This window comes from Dasypus novemcinctus, chromosome 8 (genome assembly GCF_030445035.2).
Source record: "Dasypus novemcinctus isolate mDasNov1 chromosome 8, mDasNov1.1.hap2, whole genome shotgun sequence".
In the NCBI taxonomy this organism is placed as follows: domain Eukaryota; kingdom Metazoa; phylum Chordata; class Mammalia; order Cingulata; family Dasypodidae; genus Dasypus; species Dasypus novemcinctus.
The window spans coordinates 18567068-18586976 of NC_080680.1; the positions used below are offsets into that span (position 1 = coordinate 18567068).

The 19909-nt window shown below is 37.5% G+C and overlaps 1 protein-coding gene across 1 annotated transcript in view; it reads right to left on the bottom strand.

Annotated features, from left to right (window-relative positions):
* Positions 1-19909, bottom strand: part of HABP4 (hyaluronan binding protein 4) — a 62101-nt gene that overhangs the window by 3747 nt on the left and 38445 nt on the right. Inside the window, exon 6 of the mRNA XM_004470948.5 lies at positions 1728-1899. Coding sequence (XP_004471005.2) covers positions 1728-1899 — 172 coding nt within the window. The remainder of the gene's footprint in view (positions 1-1727; positions 1900-19909) is intronic.

The following is a 19909-nucleotide window of genomic DNA, read 5'->3' on the forward strand; positions in this document are numbered from 1 at the left end:
AAATTCGGCTTATGTTGCTTTAAGAACAATTTCTGGCTAACATTTTCAATGCCTGGTGATTAACAAGGACCAAAGATGTTTGCTTTACTGAGACCAAGCTTGGTGACTCAGCTAACCCAGTTGCTTCAAATATTCCGGTAGAACTCCAGAGCCAGAGGATGGATCTGGTGTGGATTAAGGAAGAGTGGCTTCTATTTTTACCAAACATGTCAGCTGTACATTTCACATCCTGACAGTACATTTGTTTTAGGCAAACCTTTATTTATAATGCCCCAAAATAAAAGAGAACAAATAAGTGGATCACAAAAGAACCAATTCAGCTAGGTAATGGACCTAGAAAAACATCTGAGAATTCCAAGAGAGTAAGGCTCTGGCCTCCTATAACTAGTGGAGCAGCTCAAAACTTACTAGTTTTTAAAAACAGATTTGCTAAGAAACAAACAAACACAACAAGGAAGAAACTTAGTAAGCTCTGAATGACCAAAATGGGGTGGTGGGTGGAATTCTGTGTCATAAATAACCTGCTAAAGTATTCAAAAAACATGACCAAAGCAAAAATGGGAATATAGGCACATTTACATAGTATAAAATTCCTGAGTTTCAAACTACGCAGCAGCCAGGAGGAGTTTGCTTACCACCAGCAGCGATCTACACAGTGACTTGTATCAAGATAAGTATCTGTGACTGAATAATGGAAATTCCAAATTCTAAAATGAGAATGTTTCATTGATGCATAAGCTTAAGTAACTTAAACAGAAGGTGACTAAATGAATCTATGGTTATCCTTTTCAATATATGCCTGCAGGTATTTCCCTGGAAACATCTCCCTTCAAAGCTGAGATGTTCAATAAAAAGCTGAAAGCAAACCAGAAAAATATGGTGCTCACAATCCGTGACCAGATCTAACCAAACAGTGCCCGATCATGCCATCACACTCTTCACCGACTTTTGTTCTGTAGTTCCCTGCAGTTAGGCAGTGGCAGCAGAGCTGCTGAATTAAAATGCAAATGGCTTCACACAGCATAATATCCCAACCACACCTGAAAATGATCGACTCCTCCCAATTCCATATTGAATGCTCTTATTAAAGAATGAGAACGGAAGGAAATCTAATCATGAAAATGCAGAGTAGTTATACTTGGAAATGGCATCATACAGGAAACATTCTGTAACCTCTCATTTAAGAGATAAAAATGAAATACAATTAACATACAGAATTAATGTAGTCTCAGCACAGTTCCGGGGTGAGGAGAAAATGCACTGTCACCATAAGTGCTTTCTCCTTAAGTGTCAATAGCTCAAGTTTCAAATCTTTCTCTCTTTTTTTTTTTGAGGTACCAGGGAAGAGGGAATGAACTCGTGATCTTGATTGTGGGAAGCTGGTGCTCAACCAATGAGGCACATCGGCTTCCCTGAGTTGCTTTTTTCATTTGTTTTGCTTGTTGTTAGTTTTGTTTTTTCAGGAGGCACCAGGAACCAAACTCGGGAACTCCCATTTGGGAGGTGGGTGCTCAATTGCTTGAGTCACATCTGCTTCCTCAAATCTTTCTTTTAATGAACAATAAAGATACAGAAAAATTAGGCATCCATGATCTCCTTCTACTCAAATAGAAGCTAGAATGACAAATGCTAATATTCCACCTCCAAAACAGAAATGGGACGTTCCCTATTTTTTTCCAATAAGGTAAAAGGAAAGATCACCTCTAGATACAAAATGTAATGCTTACATCATCTCTATATTTTGACTTGTGAATCACCACTGCTTTGGAAGGAACAGCGGATTCAGGTTTCCGGATGTTAAACTCAGGCTTTGGTCTGGTTTGTTCTTGAAGATTCTTCCACTCGTCTAAAGTCATCTCTTGAACTTGAGTTTCTTCTTCTACCTCCAACTCAGGAACTCTGTAAAGATGTACAATCATAACCATTTTTTAATGGTTCAGAAACACCTAGTTTCTCAAAGAAAAAATGATAACCATGAATTTAACATATTTTCACTTTATTGCATCTCAAGTCTTAATAAGAAAATCTTTGAGCCATAAACTACCTTACTTTATTTTCATCATTTTATGCCATCATTGCCAACTATGTTCATTAACGTTTGTGCTCAAGGCAATATTGGGAAAATGGGAACACCACCATTTCAACTACATTAGCCTTGCACTCTACCACCAGCTACTCCTTCCCAGATGGCATTACACACAAAATGAAATCATTGTAAAACAACACAGGGAAAGTTATGGAAACAAAATATAGGAAGGAAATCATGAACAGAAGTTAAAAAACTGTGGGTCAAAATGTGTAACTGTCAATATTCCTTTAAAATTTATGCTTTAAAAATAAAACAGGAGAGAGATGTAAGTCAACAGAATTGAGAGTATAGGAATAAACCATCACATTTACAGTCAATTGCTCTTCTACCAAGGTGCCAAAGACAATTCAAAAGGAGAAAGAATAATCTTTTCAACCAATGGTGCTGAGAAACTGGATATCCACAACATGCAAGAGAATGGAGTTGGACCCCGACCTCATAGCACATATTTAAGAGCTAAAAGCAAAAAGCTCTTAGAAGAAAACATAGACTAAATCTTTGTGATCTTGGATTTGGAAGTCATATCTTAGGTACAAAAGCAGAAGCACCAAGAGAAAAAAATACATAAAGCACACTTGGAAATTAAAACTTTTGTGCTTCCAAGGACACATGAATAAAGTAAAAAGACAACCCACAGGATGACAGAAAATATTTGCAAATAATATGTCTGATAAGGGACTTGTATCTAGAGTTTATAAAGAACTCTTACAACTTGATAATAAAATGACAACCCAACTAAAAAATGGGTAACAGATATGAATAGTCATTTCTCCAAAGAAGATAAATGACCAATAAGATGTTCAATGGCATTAGCCATAAGTAAATGCAAATCAAAATCACAAAGACCATAATAAAAAAAAAGAAAGTGGACCCCCTATCTCACTCCCTATATAAGAATCAACTCATAATGGATCAAAGACCTACGCATAAGGCCAGGACCATAAAAATCCTAGAAGATAATGTATGAAAACATCTTCAACATCTTGTAGAAGGTGGAGGTCTCTTAAACCTTACACCCTAAGCATAAGCAACAAAAGGGAAAATACATTAATGGGACCTCCTCAAAGACTTCTGTACCTTGAAGGACCTTGTAAAGAGAGTAAAAAGGCAGCTGGCACAATGGGAGAAAATATTTGGAAATCACACATCTAACAAGGGATAATAAAGAAATTCTACAATTCAACAGAAAAAAGACAAATGAACCAATTAAATAATGGGCAAAAAACAAGAATGTACATTTTTCTAAAGAAGAAATACAAATGGAAAAAAAAACAAAAAACCTACACACTTAAAAAAATGTTCAACATCACTGGCTATTAGAGATATGCAGATTAAAACTACAATGAGATGCCATTTCACACCTTAATTTAAAAACAAAACAGAACAAATCTACAAGTGCTGGAGAGGATGTGGAGAGATAAGAATGCTTAGTCATTGTCTCAGAGCAGGGACATGAACAGACATCTTCACAGGGATATTCACAGTGACATTATTCACATTTGCCAAAAGATGGAAACAACCCAATGTTCATCAACTGACAAATGGATAAACAAACTATGGTGTATACACATGATGGAATATTATTTGGCTGTAAGAAGAAATTAAAGATGTGAAGCATATGATAACATGGATGAACCTGAAGGACATTATGTTGAGTGAAGCAAGCCAGACACAAAAAGATAAATATGATTTCACTATTATGAACTAAATATAATGAGCAAACTTGTGGAGTTAATAGCTAGAGAATAGAATGTGGTTAGAGAACGGAAAGCTGAGGCTTAATCTGTGCAGAATTGGTAAAAAGGTTGTTTAGAAATGTTTGGAAATGAATAGAAATGGTGAAAGCACATCATTGGCCTTATAATTAGTAGCGCTAACATATGGGTATGACAGTGGTTGAAAGGGAAACTCTAAGGATGTGTATATCACTAGAAGGAAAGCTGAAAAATGAAACATGGGACCGTATAGCATAAAGGACCTTCTTGTGAAAAATGAGTATTGTTAGTAGTGCATATATAAGAATGTTTTTCTCTGAAACAGAACAAACGTATGTTTATGTTATAAAGGGTTAATACCAGGGTGATATTTGGGCAAAAACACCACCAAAGCAAACATGGACAATAGTATATAGTAATATATTAATCTTCCATCAATGATTTAAAAAAAGGAAGCATGCTAAGTGAAAGAAACTAGAGGAAAGCGGATGTGGCTCAAGCGATAGGGCCTCTGTCTACCATATGGGAGGACCCAGATTCAATCCCTGGGGCCTCCTGGTAAAAAAGAAGAGAAAGCGTGCCTGCACAGCAAGCCAGTGCCTGCATGGCGAGCCAGTGCCCGTGTGGTGAACTGAATGCCTGCTCAAGTGCCCACATGGTGAGCCAGTGCCCACATGCTGAGCCAGTGCCCACGCAGCAAGATGATGATGCAACACAAGAGAGACGAAGGGGAGAGTCAAATTGAAGTGCAGCAGAGACCAGGAACTGAGGTGGCGCAATAGAAAGGGAACCTCTCTTCACATCAGAAGTCCCCAGGATCAAATCCCAGTGAATCCTAGAGGAGAAAGATGAGAAGACAAAAAGAAAGAAATACAGAATATCACACAGCGAATGGACACAGACACAAAAAACCCCCAGCAGGCAGGGGAGGAGGAGAGGTTAAAAAAAAAGAAACTAGGCAGAATTACTACATATTGTTTGACTCCATCTTGCAAAATGTAATACAAATAAATTACAGGGACAGAAGTAGATTTGCAGTCATGTATGGCAGGAGAAGGACAGAGATTGGAAGGTGACTACTAAGGGGTAGGATTTTTTGGTGTTTGTTTTTTATTGTTGTTTTTTTTTCCCTCCTTTTTTTGGAGTAATGAAAATGTTCCAATGTTGATTGCAGTGATGAATGTACAACTCTGTGATTATTCCAAATGCCACTTATTGTACACTTTAGATGAATTGTATGGTTTATGAACATATTTCAATAAAATTGAAAAATAAAAGAATGTATGGAGAGAGCTGGGAAAAAACCCCACAGTTATACCACTTCATAGCCACTGGGATGGCTATAACCAAAGACTAAAAATGTGTTATTCATGTTTGCCAAAAGTTGGAAACAACCCAGGTGTCCACCAATAATGAATGAATAAACAAACCGTGATGTATACGCATGATGGAATATTATGCAGCTTTAAGAAGAAATGAAGTCGTGATGCATATGACAACATGGATGAACCTGGAGGATATTATGTTGAGTGAAGCAAGCTAGATGTAAAAGGACAAATACTGTATGACTGGGCTATTACGAATTAAATATATTATGTAAACTAATGGATTTAATAATCAGAATATAGGTCAATATATAGAGAGAATGAGGGTAGAGAATGGAAGGCTGAGGGTTAATTTACACAAAACTGGTAAAAAGGTTGTTTTAAATGTTTGGAAAGAAATAGAACCGGTGAAAGCATATCATAGCATTTGTAATTTGCAGAGTTATATGAGTATGACAGTGATTGAAAGGGTAAATCTTAAGGTCGTGAATATTACTAGAAGGAAAGCTAAAAAATGTAACATGGGACTATATAACAGTGAAACTTCATGTAAATTATGACTATGGATGATATTGCATATATAAGACTTTTTATAAAATATAAATACAAATATACTAGAAAGAAAACAGAATAGCAGTTAGGTATGATATGGGAAGCATAGAGAGATTAAGAGGTGATGTTTTGTTTGTTTATTGTTTATTATTATTGGCATAATGAAAATGCTCTAAAAATGATTGAAGTGATGAATGCAAAATTATGTGATTATACCAAATACCACTGATTATATACTTCGGATGGATGTATGCTTTATTAATATCTATCAATAAAACTGATTTGTTAAAAAAAAAATTGATACAACAGGGGTCAGGAAGGGAATTCGGAGAAACTGGGACCCTCATACACTGCTGCACAAAATGGCGCAGCCACTGGGGAAAATAGTCTGGCAGTTCCTCAAAAAGTTAAACATAGAGTTACCATAAGACCCAGCAATCTGCTTCTAATTATATACCAAAGAGAAATAATGTCTACATGAAAACTTATACATGAATGTTCATAACAGCCCAAAGTGGAACAACCTAAATGTCCATCAACTGATGAATGGATGGAGAAAATGTGGTCTATTCATCCTTTAGAATATTATTTGGCAATAAAAAGAAATGAAGTTCTGACACACGCTACAATATAGTTAAAACATGCTAAGTGAAAGAAGTCAGTCACAAGTACTATATATTGTATGACTGTATTTATAGGAAATGACAGAATAGGTAAATTTATAGAGACAGAAATTACAAGGCCAAGATTTCCGACTTTAGGGGTGGTGGAAAGGAACTGACTGCTACCGGATCCAGGCTTTTTGGAGGGTGAATAACAGTGTTCTAAAATTGATGGTAGAGGAGATGGTATAGCTCAGTGGCTGAGTGCCAGATTCCCACATACCAGGTCCCAGGTTCAATCCCTGGTACTTCCTGAAAAAACTGTAATTAATTAACATGTGTACTTGTATGGTATGTGAATTATATCTCAATAGAGCAGTTTAAAAAAGAAAAGAACATCTTACAGTTTAAACTCCATTAGGAAAATATAACAGGATTTCATAACACTAAGATATTCTGTCTTTCTAGGCTCTTTTAGACATATGACTGGCTATCGCAGCAAAAAGAACAATAAAGAAAATCCTGATCTTATAACTGTGTATAGATTAGAGGGAAAAGAGGTGTAAAGAAAAAACTAAGCAGAGCCGTGAGCAACTAGCTTATAAGAAGCCTAACTCATGAGCATACAGAGCCATTATGGTAATAATGTTTGTTTTCTCTACTCTCACATTTAACAAATACACAACTCAGGGAAAGACTGCAGGCACAAGATGACAACTATTTACAAGGTAGAAGAGAAATACAAAGGAAAAATAAAGAGTAGAATAACTGGGAGGGAAAAAAGGCCAAAAATGCAATGCGCAGCTATGCACAGCTGCTATTTTAGGGTCTAAGAATGAGAACAAAAGTAGGAACTCAGGGGGAAGGATGTGGTTCAAGCAGTTGGGCACCTGCCTCCCATATGGGCGCTCCTGCGTTCAGTTCCCAGAGCCTCCTAAAGAAGACGAGCTGAGGCAAAGAGCAGGGAGTGGATGTGTCTCAAGTGGTTGGGCACCTGTCTCCTACATGGAAGGCCCCAAGTTCAGTTCCCAGTGTCTCCTAAAGAAGATGAGCAGACACAACAAACACAGCAGACACAAGTAGACAATGAGCAGACAGATGAAGGAGCCATCAGGGGGAGGGGGCAGAATGTATTTCTCAAAGAAAAGCCACTTAAAAAAACAAAAATACCTAGGAATTCAATTATACATGCTCGCAATTGAATTCCGGCAGTACTGAAAGACAGTCTCACACTAAAAAAGAGATCAGGATCCAATTTTCCTGAGTTTCCTGAGAAGAGAGCAAAGTCAAAATCCGGTTTGAAATGTACACTAAATAGGTGAATTATAAATGCAGAAAACGTGAAGACATTGCCCTTGGTTCTTTTCCTAGGTTAATATGCTCGCACAGGCTGTTGAGTCTGGAAAGCAACTGGATTAAGAAAAAAAGGGTTGATAATAAGCATACTGAATTGTGCAAAAGTTAGAACAATGATTCTTACAATGTCAGGAATCCTGGCCCTTCGACCACGTGCACTTGGCCAGGTCAGTCATATTCTCCAAATCTGTTTCCTTATCTATAAAATGACGAGTTTGAACTATGTAACTTCAAAAGGTCTTTTCAACTCTGGATGGCAATGACATTCGTAACAATTGAATCAAAACATGATGTGGGGAATGGAAAGGAAATCAAATCCATAACACCTCCACCGAAGGGCTAATGTAATTTAAGGTTATAGAAATATATAGATTAACAATATGGAAAATATAAGCAAAATTAGGAGACAAACCTAATCAAAGTACATCCAACATAGATACATTTAGGTTTATGATAATATTCTAAATTTTGACAGGAGTTTGGGTTCCACAAGAGTATGCATTTGTCAAAACAGTGAGTGTACACTAAAGGTTTTCCATTTCGCAGTAAATTTTACATCAGAAGAAAAAACTGTAAACAAATATTAAACGTTAGTTAATGATATGTATGCTGAGCTGGGAGAAGTGTATTTCTATTCACTTTGAAATGTGTCAAAAAGTAAGATGGACTGATGGATAATGCGTGATAAAAACGAATGTGTTAAGGTACAAATGATAGTGTTTAGTTGGTGGGTGTGGGTGTTTGCTGTACAATTCTTTTAACTTTCCTCTGTTTGAAAATTCTCATAATGAACTGTTATGTTTTGTCATAATAAATTGGATCCCAAAGACATATTGGCAAAACTATGAAAAGGCATTTTTAAAAAAGACTTTGTAATAGAAAAATACTGGAAACAACCCATATCCATCAAGAGAGGATTTGGGGGAAGCAGACTTGGCCCAAAGGATAGGGCATCCACCTACCACATGGGAGGTCAGCAGTTCAAACCCCAGGCCTCCTTGACCTATGTGGAGGCTGGCCCATGTGCAGTGCTGATGCGCGCAAGGAGTGCCCTGCCATGCAGGGGTGTCCCCTGTGTAGGGGAGCCCCACGCGCAAGGAGTGCTGCCCAGCGCGAAAGAAAGTGTAACCTGACCAGGAATGGCTCCACACACATGGAGAGCTGACACAACAAGATGACACAACAAAAAGAAAGAGATTCCTGGTGCCGCTGATAAGGATAGAAGTGGTCACAGAAGAACACACAGTGAATGGACACAGAGAGCAGACAACTGGGGGGTGGGGCGGGATAAATAAATATATCTTAAAAAAAAAAAAAAGAGAGGACTTGGGAAAACTGGTGCATCCACACCTGGTTACTAGGCAGCTGAAAAGAATGAGAATTCTCTCCATATACTGCTATGGAGCAACCTCCCAGACATACTGATAAATAAGCAAGGTGGAAGGTAGAGCATGTTACCATTCACCTAAGAAACGAGGAGGAAGGCAGACATATATTCATTTTATAGCTTTAAAAAATTGAAAAACAAACCAGGGAAGGAAATACTAGTTGAAAATACCATGTCTTACAGACTGAACTTGGGAAAAATGTAAACATTTTACATAATTTTAAGACAGATTTACATTAAAATTCAATCTCTAATATCTGAAAAACATTATCAATCAAATTAACCTAAATGTTATCAAGTGGTGGCATGACCATCGAGCAAGCAATTTCAAACAATTTCAAGTAACTTTAAAGTACAAATTTGATTATTCATCTCTATACCTTTTCAGTAATGATAATATTGAAGGTAGTGTTGGCAAAGTTATTTGTGACTGTTTTGTGTGTAGCAAATGATTCAGTGTTACTATTGAGAACTGTGATTTTAAGTTTGGGAGAAAGGGCAAACAAGTCCTGTAGTTCTAAATTGGAAATCCTGAATGAACTCATAACATATTTTATCTTAAAAAAGATGGGACTTTGGGTAACACTAGTTTAATACAAGCTTAAGGGACAGATGCCTCAGTGTCTAAATTCCAGTGATAACACATTAAAATATCAAAATATCCATGTGTTAACAAGACTACAAAACACACAAAGGAACAGGAAGTGATGGCCCAGGCAAAGAAGACAATTAAAGCATAAGAAATCATCAATGAGGGCTATGGTGTGGACCACAGGCCATGGGGTGCAGCGATGCCCAGAGATGTACTGACCAGATGCAATGGATGTGTCTTGATGATGGAGGAGAGTGTTGCTGTGGGGGGAGTGGTGGGGTGGGAGCGGTGGGGGTGAATGGGGACCTCATATTTTTTGAATGTAATATTTTTTTAAAAATGAATAAATTGAGTAGAATTTGGAAAAAAAGAAAAGAAATCATCAATGAGAAGGACCAGACCTAGGACATAAAAGACAAAGACTTCTAAAGAATGTTCCTAAATATGCTCAAAGCTAAAGGAAAACATGGACAAAGAACTAAAAGAAATCAGGAAAATGATAGATGAGCACAAAGAGAATATCGATAGATGCAAATTATGAAAAGGAACCAAACAGAACTGAGGAGCCCAGTATCAGAAAATTAAAATTCCCTAGAGGGATTCATTGGCATGGCAGTGGCAGGAGAATCTGTGAATGTGAATATAAAACAACTGAAACCACCTAGTCTTAGGAGCAGAGAGAAGAATGCAGAAAAGTGAACAGTCTGAGGAATCTGTGGGACACCATCAAGCTTACCAATTTATGAAAGAGAAAGGGGCAGCAAGAATATTCAAATAATGGCAGAATACATCCCAAATTTAACTAAAGACATGATTATTCACATCCAAGATACTCAACAAACTCTAAACAGGATAAACTCAAACAGACCTATGCCATATTATAATCAAGCTATCAAATGCCAAAGATAAAGAATTCTAAAAGCCCCGAGAAGCAACATGTCGTGAACAAAGAAGCCTCAATAAAATGATGTGCTGATTTCACATCAGAAACCATGTAGGCAAGAAGGCAGTGGATGATACATTGAAAGTACTGATGGCAAAAAATTGCCAACCAAGAATTCTATATCTGACAAAACTGTTTTCCAAAAGGAAGGGAGAGATTAAGACATTCCCAGATAAACAAAAGCCAAGGGAGTCTGTCATCTCTAGACCAGCCCTACAAGAGATATGAACGAGAGTTCTGCAGATTGAAAGGAAGAACAATAAGCAAGAGATCAAAGCCACATCAAGAAAGATCTCTGGTAAGGATAAGGATGGTGTAAAAATAAATGCCAGAACTACTGTATTTTTTATCTGTAACTCTACTTTTTATTTCCTACAGTAACTAAAAGGCAAATGCAAAAAAAAAAAACCAAAACCATAATGAGAAGTCAATGGTTTTGGACTCATAGGGTATAAAAGGTTTTTTGTGACAAGAACTACATAACGGTGGGGTGATGGGGGTAAGAACATAGTTTGTGTATACTACTGAGCTGAAACCAGAATCAAAGCAAACAGGATTGTTACAATTAAGGATAAGTCCCATGGTGACTACAAAGAAAATACCAGAAAATATGAATGCTCACAGAGAGAAATTAAGAGCATAGGTTGCCAGGGATGGGGAAGGAGAATGGGGAGTTAATGAATAATGGGTGTAGGGTTTGTTTGAGGAGATGGGACAGTTTTAGTAATGGAAGGTGGCACAGGTACCACAACACAGTGAATGTGACACTGAATGGAATGTTTGGGTTGAGATGGGAAAGATTATGTTATATATATGGTCACGCAATTTTTTTTTAAAGTGCAACTAAGGAGACAATGATAATTAAAGGTAATACATCATCCTGGGCAGGATCAAAAAAGAGAGGAGGAAAGGCTCAAAACGACATTACTGGGACATATGGGGGCGAAAAAGGAGTATAGACTAAGTTTTTATAACAACATCAAGTTTCTTGAACTTAAGATGGATACATAAGTATTCTTGAACTTAGGAAATGTTCATGTAAGTATTAAGTGTTTAAGGAGCATTATGTATATGACATATACTCAAGTATTCAGTAAATGGATTAATAAATAAACAGACGAATAGATAGATCGACAGAAAGATAGATGGACAGAATGAATAGATAGCTGGAATGATATAGCAAATGTGGTAAAATGTTAAAATTGGTAGATCTGGGGAGTGGATGTGGCTCAAGCAGTGAGTGCCTGCTTCCCACATGGGAGGTCCCGAGTTCAGTTACCGGTGCCTCTTTCAAAAACCAAGCTGATGTAGCTCAGTGGTTGAGCACAGGCTTCTCACATACAAAGTTCCGGGTTCAATCCCCAGCCCCCGGTACCTAAAAAAAAAACAACTGGTGGATCTGGGTATCTGGGGAGATAGGGATATATTAGAATTTTCTGAATTGGGTTTGTATTATTATTGTAATTGTCCTATAAGTTTCAAAGTATTTCAAAATAAATAAAATTTTAAAATACACACACACACACACACATATATATATATATGCATTTGTATATGTCTATTTCCCAGCTCTGCCACTGAAATGCCCCAGAAACAATGAAAAACCTAGTAGCAATGAGTACCCCTAGTGCCCAGACTATAGTCTCTAAATCCTATATTCTATTATGGTTCCTGGAAGAAATGGCTGAGTGTGAAATATGAATTCTGGAGTAGGAAAAATACTTGACAAGTCTAAAACTTGTGCTACCAGAAAGCAAGGAAGCTATCAAAGACTACTGAGTGTGTATCAAAGGACTCAGGGGGAAGCAGATGTGGCTCAAGTGATTGGGCGCCCATCTACAATACAGGAGGTCCAGGGCTTGATTCCCGGGGCCTCCTGGTGAAGGCAAACTGGCTCATGGGAGTGCTGGCCTGCGCAGAGTGCTGGCCTGCACGGAGAGCTGCCCAGCAAGGTAATGCAACAAAGAGAGACACAGGGGAGAGACAATAAGAGACACAGCAGACAGGGAGTTGAGGGGATGCAAGAGATCAAGCGCCTCTCTCCCACTCCAGAAGGTCCCAGGATCGGTTCCCAGTGCTACCTAAAGAAAAGACAAGCAGACACAGAAGAACACACAGCAAATGGACACAGAGAGCAGAGAACGAGCACCAACAACGTGGAGGGGTGGGGGTAGGGGATAAATAAATCTTTAAAAAAAGTAAGGGAAACGGACTTTGGCCCAGTGGTTAGGGCGTCCGTCTACCATATGGGAGGTCCGCGGTTCAAACCCCGGGCCTCCTTGACCCGTGTGGAGCTGGCCATGCGCAGTGCTGATGCGCGCAAGGAGTGCCGTGCCACGCAAGGGTGTCCCCCGCGTGGGGGGAGCCCCACGTGCAAGGAGTGCGCCCGTGAGGAAAGCCGCCCAGCGTGAAAAGAAAGAGCAGCCTGCCCAGGAATGGCGCCGCCCACACTTCCCGTGCCGCTGACGACAACAGAAGCGGACAAAGAAACAAGACGCAGCAAATAGACACCAAGAACAGACAACCAGGGGAGGGGGGGAAATTAAATAAATAAATAAATCTTTAAAAAATAAAAAATAAAAAAAAAAAATTAAAAAAGTAAAAAGACTCAGGGATGAACTTGAAGAGGGTCCTTCTAACCCTTTTGGGGGGGTCAGTTAAAGCACGGCACCCATAAGAATAAACAGAAAAGTGAGCAGTGAATTAGAGCACATCAAATATGTTTAATCCTATGAGTTGAGCAGTGAATTAGAGCACATCAAATATGTTTAATCCTATGAGTTCATTAATGACACAAAAAAAGGTGCTGGCACCTTTGAAGGATACCAGGGAACCAACAAATTCTGAAAACTGGTAAATAAAGGGTAAGAAGTATTTATCCTACATTTCTGAATGAACTTGAACCTCAATGTAATAAAATAGTTCCAAGGAAGTTTCTCTTTCTGGAATTATTCCAGCTAACAAATGAAGAAGTAGTGACAGAATTAGAATATCATCATTTTAGAACCTAATGAATTAACAATGGCTTTCCATAACCTGTGAAAGTCTTGCTAAAAAAAACTGAACCTGGGGAGTGGGTGTGGCTCAAGCAGTTGAGCTTTGTTCCTGGAGCCTCCTAGAAAAAAACAAAAACAAACAACAAGCGAAACAAACAGAAAAACCAACTCAGGGGTGCCGATCTGGCTCAGTGGTTGAGGGCTGGTTTCCTACATACAAAGTCCTGGGTTCAATCCCCGGTACCTCAAAATGAACAAACAAAAAAATTGAACCAGAGTTTGATCAAACTTCTGGCTCTCACTGTCAATTTTTGAGAAATACAGGAAATACAGGGGACAGAGGAACACATTCAACTACTACACAAGCAATGGTGTACTAGAGCCAGCTCATACTACTTCATAAATGCCATTATTCAATTTTCAGGAATGTGTGAGCCGACTGTTAAACAAAGCTTTTATTAAAAATTAAATTACATAAACTTATCTCAAAAATAAGTATCCTCAGTGAAAGAAGCCAGACCAAAACAAAACAAGAAAAAGAGTATATACTTTATGATTTCATTAATAAAAAATTCTAGCAATTGCAAATTAATATGACAGGAAGTAGATCATTAGTTGCCTGGAGAGAAAGGAGCAGGAGGGACAGATTAAAAAGTCACACAAAGAAACTTTTTGGGGTAATGGATAAATTCACTATTTTGATTGTGATAATGGTTTCGCAAGTATATACATATGCCAAAACTAGTAAAACTGCACACTTTAAATACATGCTATTTATTCGATATGAATTTTACCTCAATAAAGCCATTTTAAAAAGAGATGTAATCAATTGCAAAGTATATTTCAATATCGATTCCAATAAATAAATTCTTTAACGAATTTTTTGAAACAATCAGAGAAAATGGAAAACTTCCTAGATATTTAATGATATTGAAGAATTGTTAAAATGTTTAGACAGAATGGTACACCATTTATGTTTTTAAAAAGAACATCTTTTAGAAGTAACATACCAAAACAGTTACAGATGACATGATATTCTAGGAGAGGAGGAGGTGGGCAGAGATATACATAAAACGAAAAAGGCCACTGATAACAGTTAAGGTGAATAACTTGGAGGTTCTTTGTAGTGTTCTGTTTTTATATACATTTTCCATTTTCTATAATATAATTTTTAAAAATATAGAACTGAAAATAAAGAACTATTACTAGTACATCATGAAGCTGATTTATCCTCCTGGTTACAGAAATAAAAAATCAGCAGAACCAGACGCTGTGTGTTTTAGAATTCTTTTATAACTAAGAGAACCTAATAGAAGTTCATAATTCCAGAATTTCAATAAGAACAATATTAAGAAAGCATAAGACAATAAAAGTACTTGTTATTAACAGGCTTTTTTTTATGTTTGTTTTAAAGAGCATCACATCTAAACATAGAAAAGGAACTTAATAAAGAAATACAAGGTATTTAAGAAATGCAATCCTGAAGTGATGTATAGATATCAAAAGTAAAGCAAATAGTGGCATTCAGAACAGAGAAATTGTTAACTAGTGATACCTTGATACCTGCAATGACAGGCTCTTAAAACCTCATTCTCTATTGACCAAAAACGTATCCTCTGACAGTTCTCTGATGCAGATTCCATTTCTCATTTGAATTGGCACTGAATACAGTTTTTACTGGCAGTTTTAGTAGACTGGATATTCAACAAGAAGAGATGGATAAGTAACCCTTCAGTTCCAGGACAGACTAATGTGAGTGTATTTCTAACAACTATAAGAGCATCACAGATACTATCACTCTAAATTGAACACCTGACTTTTGAGTAATTCTATTTTTTTTAAAAAAAGATTTATTTATTTATTTTCTTCCCCCCACCCCCAACCAAGTTGTTTGCTCTCTGTGTCCATTTGCTGTGTGTTCTTCTGTGTCTGCTTGCATTCTTGTCAGTGGCACCAGGAATCTGTCTCCTTTTGTTGTGTCACCTTGCTATGTCAGCTCTCCGTGTGTGTGGCCTCACTCCTGGGAAGGCTGTGCTTTTTTTTTGCGTGGGGTGGCTCTCCTTGCAGGGTGTACTCCATGCACGTGGAGCTCCCCTACATGGGGGACACTGCTGCGTGGCACGGCACTCCTTGCACACATCAGCACTGTGTGTGGGCCAGCTCACCACAAGGGTCAGGAGGCCCTGGGTTTGAACCCTGGACCTCCTATGTGGCAGGCAGACGCTCTATCAGTGGAGCCAAATTCGCTTTCCTTGAGTAATTCTAAGACCTTCACAGTCCTTGGTCTATTAATAAAAACCTTGGGAGACAATTTTCTATCAAAGCTGCTTCTAGATATAAGGTGGTCAAATCTATGACTTGTAATTTTAACATTGCTATAACAAAATTTGATATATATTTGTTTCAAAAAGGGTCAAGTTATTGAATAAGTCAAACTAGTTTAACAATGGTTAACTTTAGAAATAAAAGTGATAATAATAGCTAACATCGACTGTATACTTACTATGTTAGATGCTATTTGAAGAGTTTTATATTACTTATCTCGTGATAATTAATTCCACGAGTTAGATACAACCAACAGCTTCATTTTACAAGAAAACCAAGGCAGAGAAAGACTATATAGCTAGTAAATGGAAGGGCCAAGTTTCAAATCCAGTGTTTTCATCTCTAAAGCCCTCACTCAACCTCTAAGATAGAAATAGATACATATATATTAAGGAAACACGTAAAATATCAAATTCCAATGTCCAAATTCACACTCAAGCAATATCTTTCTACCTGGATGTGAAAGGGAACAATGAATCACAGTGGGTACTAGAAATAAAACAGTACTAACTAGATACTACTGGGGCAAGTGATGGGACCTAACATGCCAATAGTTCTTCCTACTTTAAAGTGAAGTGGATCTTGTGATAAACTTTTGGAGCTACTCAGTAATTTGCTACATAAATTTTAAAAGAGTGTTTGTCCTGCTTTATGGCAGTCAAAATACAAAAATCCAAACTGTCTAAGCAAATACCCTTGGAAGCAATGACAACTGAAAATAATTCACTGCAGATATTTTGTAATGTTTTTTCTTTTCATAAATAACTTATTTTTAAGGAAAGAAGGAACTTGCTGCTCTACTGTATTACAGGAAAATTCTTGGTGATTCCAGCAGCTCTTCTTCATGTCTATAGAACCAGTATCTTCTCCCCTCTTTGCAATTCCTTTTTGTCCCCATTTTTTCATTTATTGAAGTATATCACTCATACACAAGCATACATAAACAATAAGTATATAGTAAAGTTGTGAACTTATAAAACAAACATACGTAACATCACACAGGGCTCTCATACCTCACCCTACCACCAATACCTTGCATTGTAGTGAAACATTTTTAACTAATGATTAAAGAGCATCCTTAAAATATTACTACTAACCAAAGTATCTTACATTTGGTGTATTTTCCCCCCAGTCCACCCTATTTTTATGATTATCATTTATACATGAACATACATAAACAATAAGTGTAGAGTAAAAGTTGTGAACTTACAAAGCATAACATCATACAGCAGTCCCATACATCAATCCACCACCAACACCTTGCAGTTATGAGACATTTGTTACAAATTATGAAAGAATATCATCAAAATCTTACTACTAACTATACTCCTTATCTTACATTTGGTGTATTTTCCCCCCAACCTACATTATTATTATTTTTTACGTATATTTTTATGACAGTAGTTGTAAACTTACAAAACAATCATGCACATATGCAGAATTCCCATACAACACCCCACTATCAACACACCACACCATGGTGGAACATTTGTTACAGATTATGAAATAATGTCATCAGATTATTACCAGATCCAGAGTGTACATTTGGCACACTTTTACCATACTCCCGCATTATCAACACAGTACATCTTTGGCATAAATGCATGAACATTACATTATTTCTGTTAACCACAGTCCAAAGGTCACTCCAGTTGTATTTTTCCCATGCTTCTCCACATTCCCACCACCCTGCAATAGTGATGTACTTCTCCTCTAGCTCACAAAGGACACTCTTGAATCTGTACCATCATCCATAATTCTCATCCACTTCGGTTTACTGTGTTATTGTCCCTAGATGATTCTCTAGCTTTCTGTCAATTGGCATTTACATCCCTAGACTACCCTTTTCAGCCACAATCCCATTTATAAACAAGCTGTTCCTCACTATAATGTGTTGCCATCAACTCTATATATTTCCACACTTTTATAGTAGAGTTAATTAAAACTTCTACATACATTAAACATCAGTAGGTCCATCTCAGTCCTCCACTTATTTCCTTTGAGAATCCACCACCTACCACCAGGTCTTGAAGATATTTTCCTACAATTCTCTAGAAGCTTGATGGTTCTTGCTTTTATATTTAGGTTTTTGTTCCATTTTGAGTTAATTTTTGTATAAGGTGTGAGATAGTGGTCTTCTTCCCTTCTTTTGGCTATGGATATCCTGTGCTCCCAGCACCATTTGTTGATTGGACTGTTCTGCCTGAGCTGGGTGAGTCTGACAGGGCTGTCAAACATCTCTTGACCCTAGAAGTGAGGGTCTGTTTCTGAACCATCAATTCGGTTCCATTGATCTATGTGCCTGTCATTATGCCAGTACCATGCTGTTTTTACCACTGTAACTAGATAATATGATTTAAAGTCCAGAAGTGAGAGTTCTCCAACTTTACTTTTCCTTTTCAAGATGTTTCTGGCTATTCAGGACTCCTTATCCTTTCAAATAAACTTGGTAATTGTGCTTTCCATTCACTTAAAAAATGCTGGTGGAATTTTTATCAGGATTGCGCTGAATATGTATGTCAATATGAGTAGAACTGACATCTTAATGATATTTAGTCTTTCAATCTGTGAGCATGGAATGTTCTTCCAATTATTTAGGTCTTTTTTAAAATTTCTTTTAACAATGAGTTGTAGTTTTTTTTAATACAAGTGCTTTACATCATTGGTTAAGTTTATTCCTAAATATTTTGGTTTTACCTGTCATATTTTATTTTCACCACTCTTTTGAGACTTTTACTTACTTTTACTGATATAATCTTCATTTCTAGACTTTCTTCCAGCCTCTCTCTTTCCTGTTTTTTCTTTTCAGGCTGTAGCACACTTTTTAGTATTTTCTGCAAATCTGGCTTCTTGGTTACAAACTTTCTCAGTTTTTGATTATCTGTGAATATTCTAAACTCACTCTCATTTGTAAAAGACAGTTTTGGTGGATATAAGATTCTTGGCTGGGCGTTTTTATCTTGCAGTATCTTAAATAAATCATACTACTGTCTTCTTGTCTCCGGGGTTTCTAATGCAAAATTGGCACTTAATCTTATTGGGTATCCCTTATATGTTATGCATTGCTTTCTCTTGCTGCTTGCAGAATTTTCTTTGTCTTTGGTATTTGACATTCTGATTAGTATGTGTTTCAGAATTTGTCTATTTGGATTTTTTTAGATGGGAGTATATCATGATTTTGGACATGGATATCCATATCCTTCAATAGGGTTGGGAAATCTTCTACCATTATTTTTTCAAATATTCCTTCTGCCCCTTTTCCCTTCTCTTCTCCTTCTGGGACACCCAAGACACATAGTTTTGCACGTCTCTTGCTGTCATTTAGTCACTTGAGACTTTGTTCAATTTTTTTTAAAGATTTATTTTTTATTTATTTCTCTCCCCTTATCTTTCCCTCCACCCCTCACGGTGGTCTGCTTTCTGTGTCCATTCGCTGTGTGTTCTTCTGTGACACTTGTATTCTTGTCAGCAGCATGGGGAATCTCTGTCTCTTTTTGTTGTGTCATCTTGCTGCGTCAACTCTCTGTGTGTGCAGCATGACTCCTGGGCAGGCTGTGTTTTTCATGCTGGGTGGTTCTCCTTATGGGGTGCAGTCCTTGTGCGTGGGGCTCCCTTATGTGGGGGACACCCCTGCATGGCATGGCACTCCTTGCATGCATCAACACTGTGTGTGGGCCAGCTCATCACATGGGTCAGGAAGCCCTGGGTTTGAACCCTGGACCTCCCATGTGGTAGGCGGACGTTCTATCCGTTGAGCCAAACCCGCTTCCCTGTTCAATTTTTTCCATTCTTTTCTCCGTTCTTTTGTATGTTTGCTTTCAGAGGCCATTTCTTCAAGCTCACCAATCCTTTCTTCTGACTCCTCAAATCTATTATATGGTTCCAGTGTATTTTTAATTTCATTTATTGTGCCTTTCATTCCCCTAAACTCTGCTATTTTTCTACATATGCTTTCAAATTCTTCTTTGTGCTCATCCAATGTCTTCTTAATATCCTTAATCTCTGTAGCCATCTCACAGAATTTGTT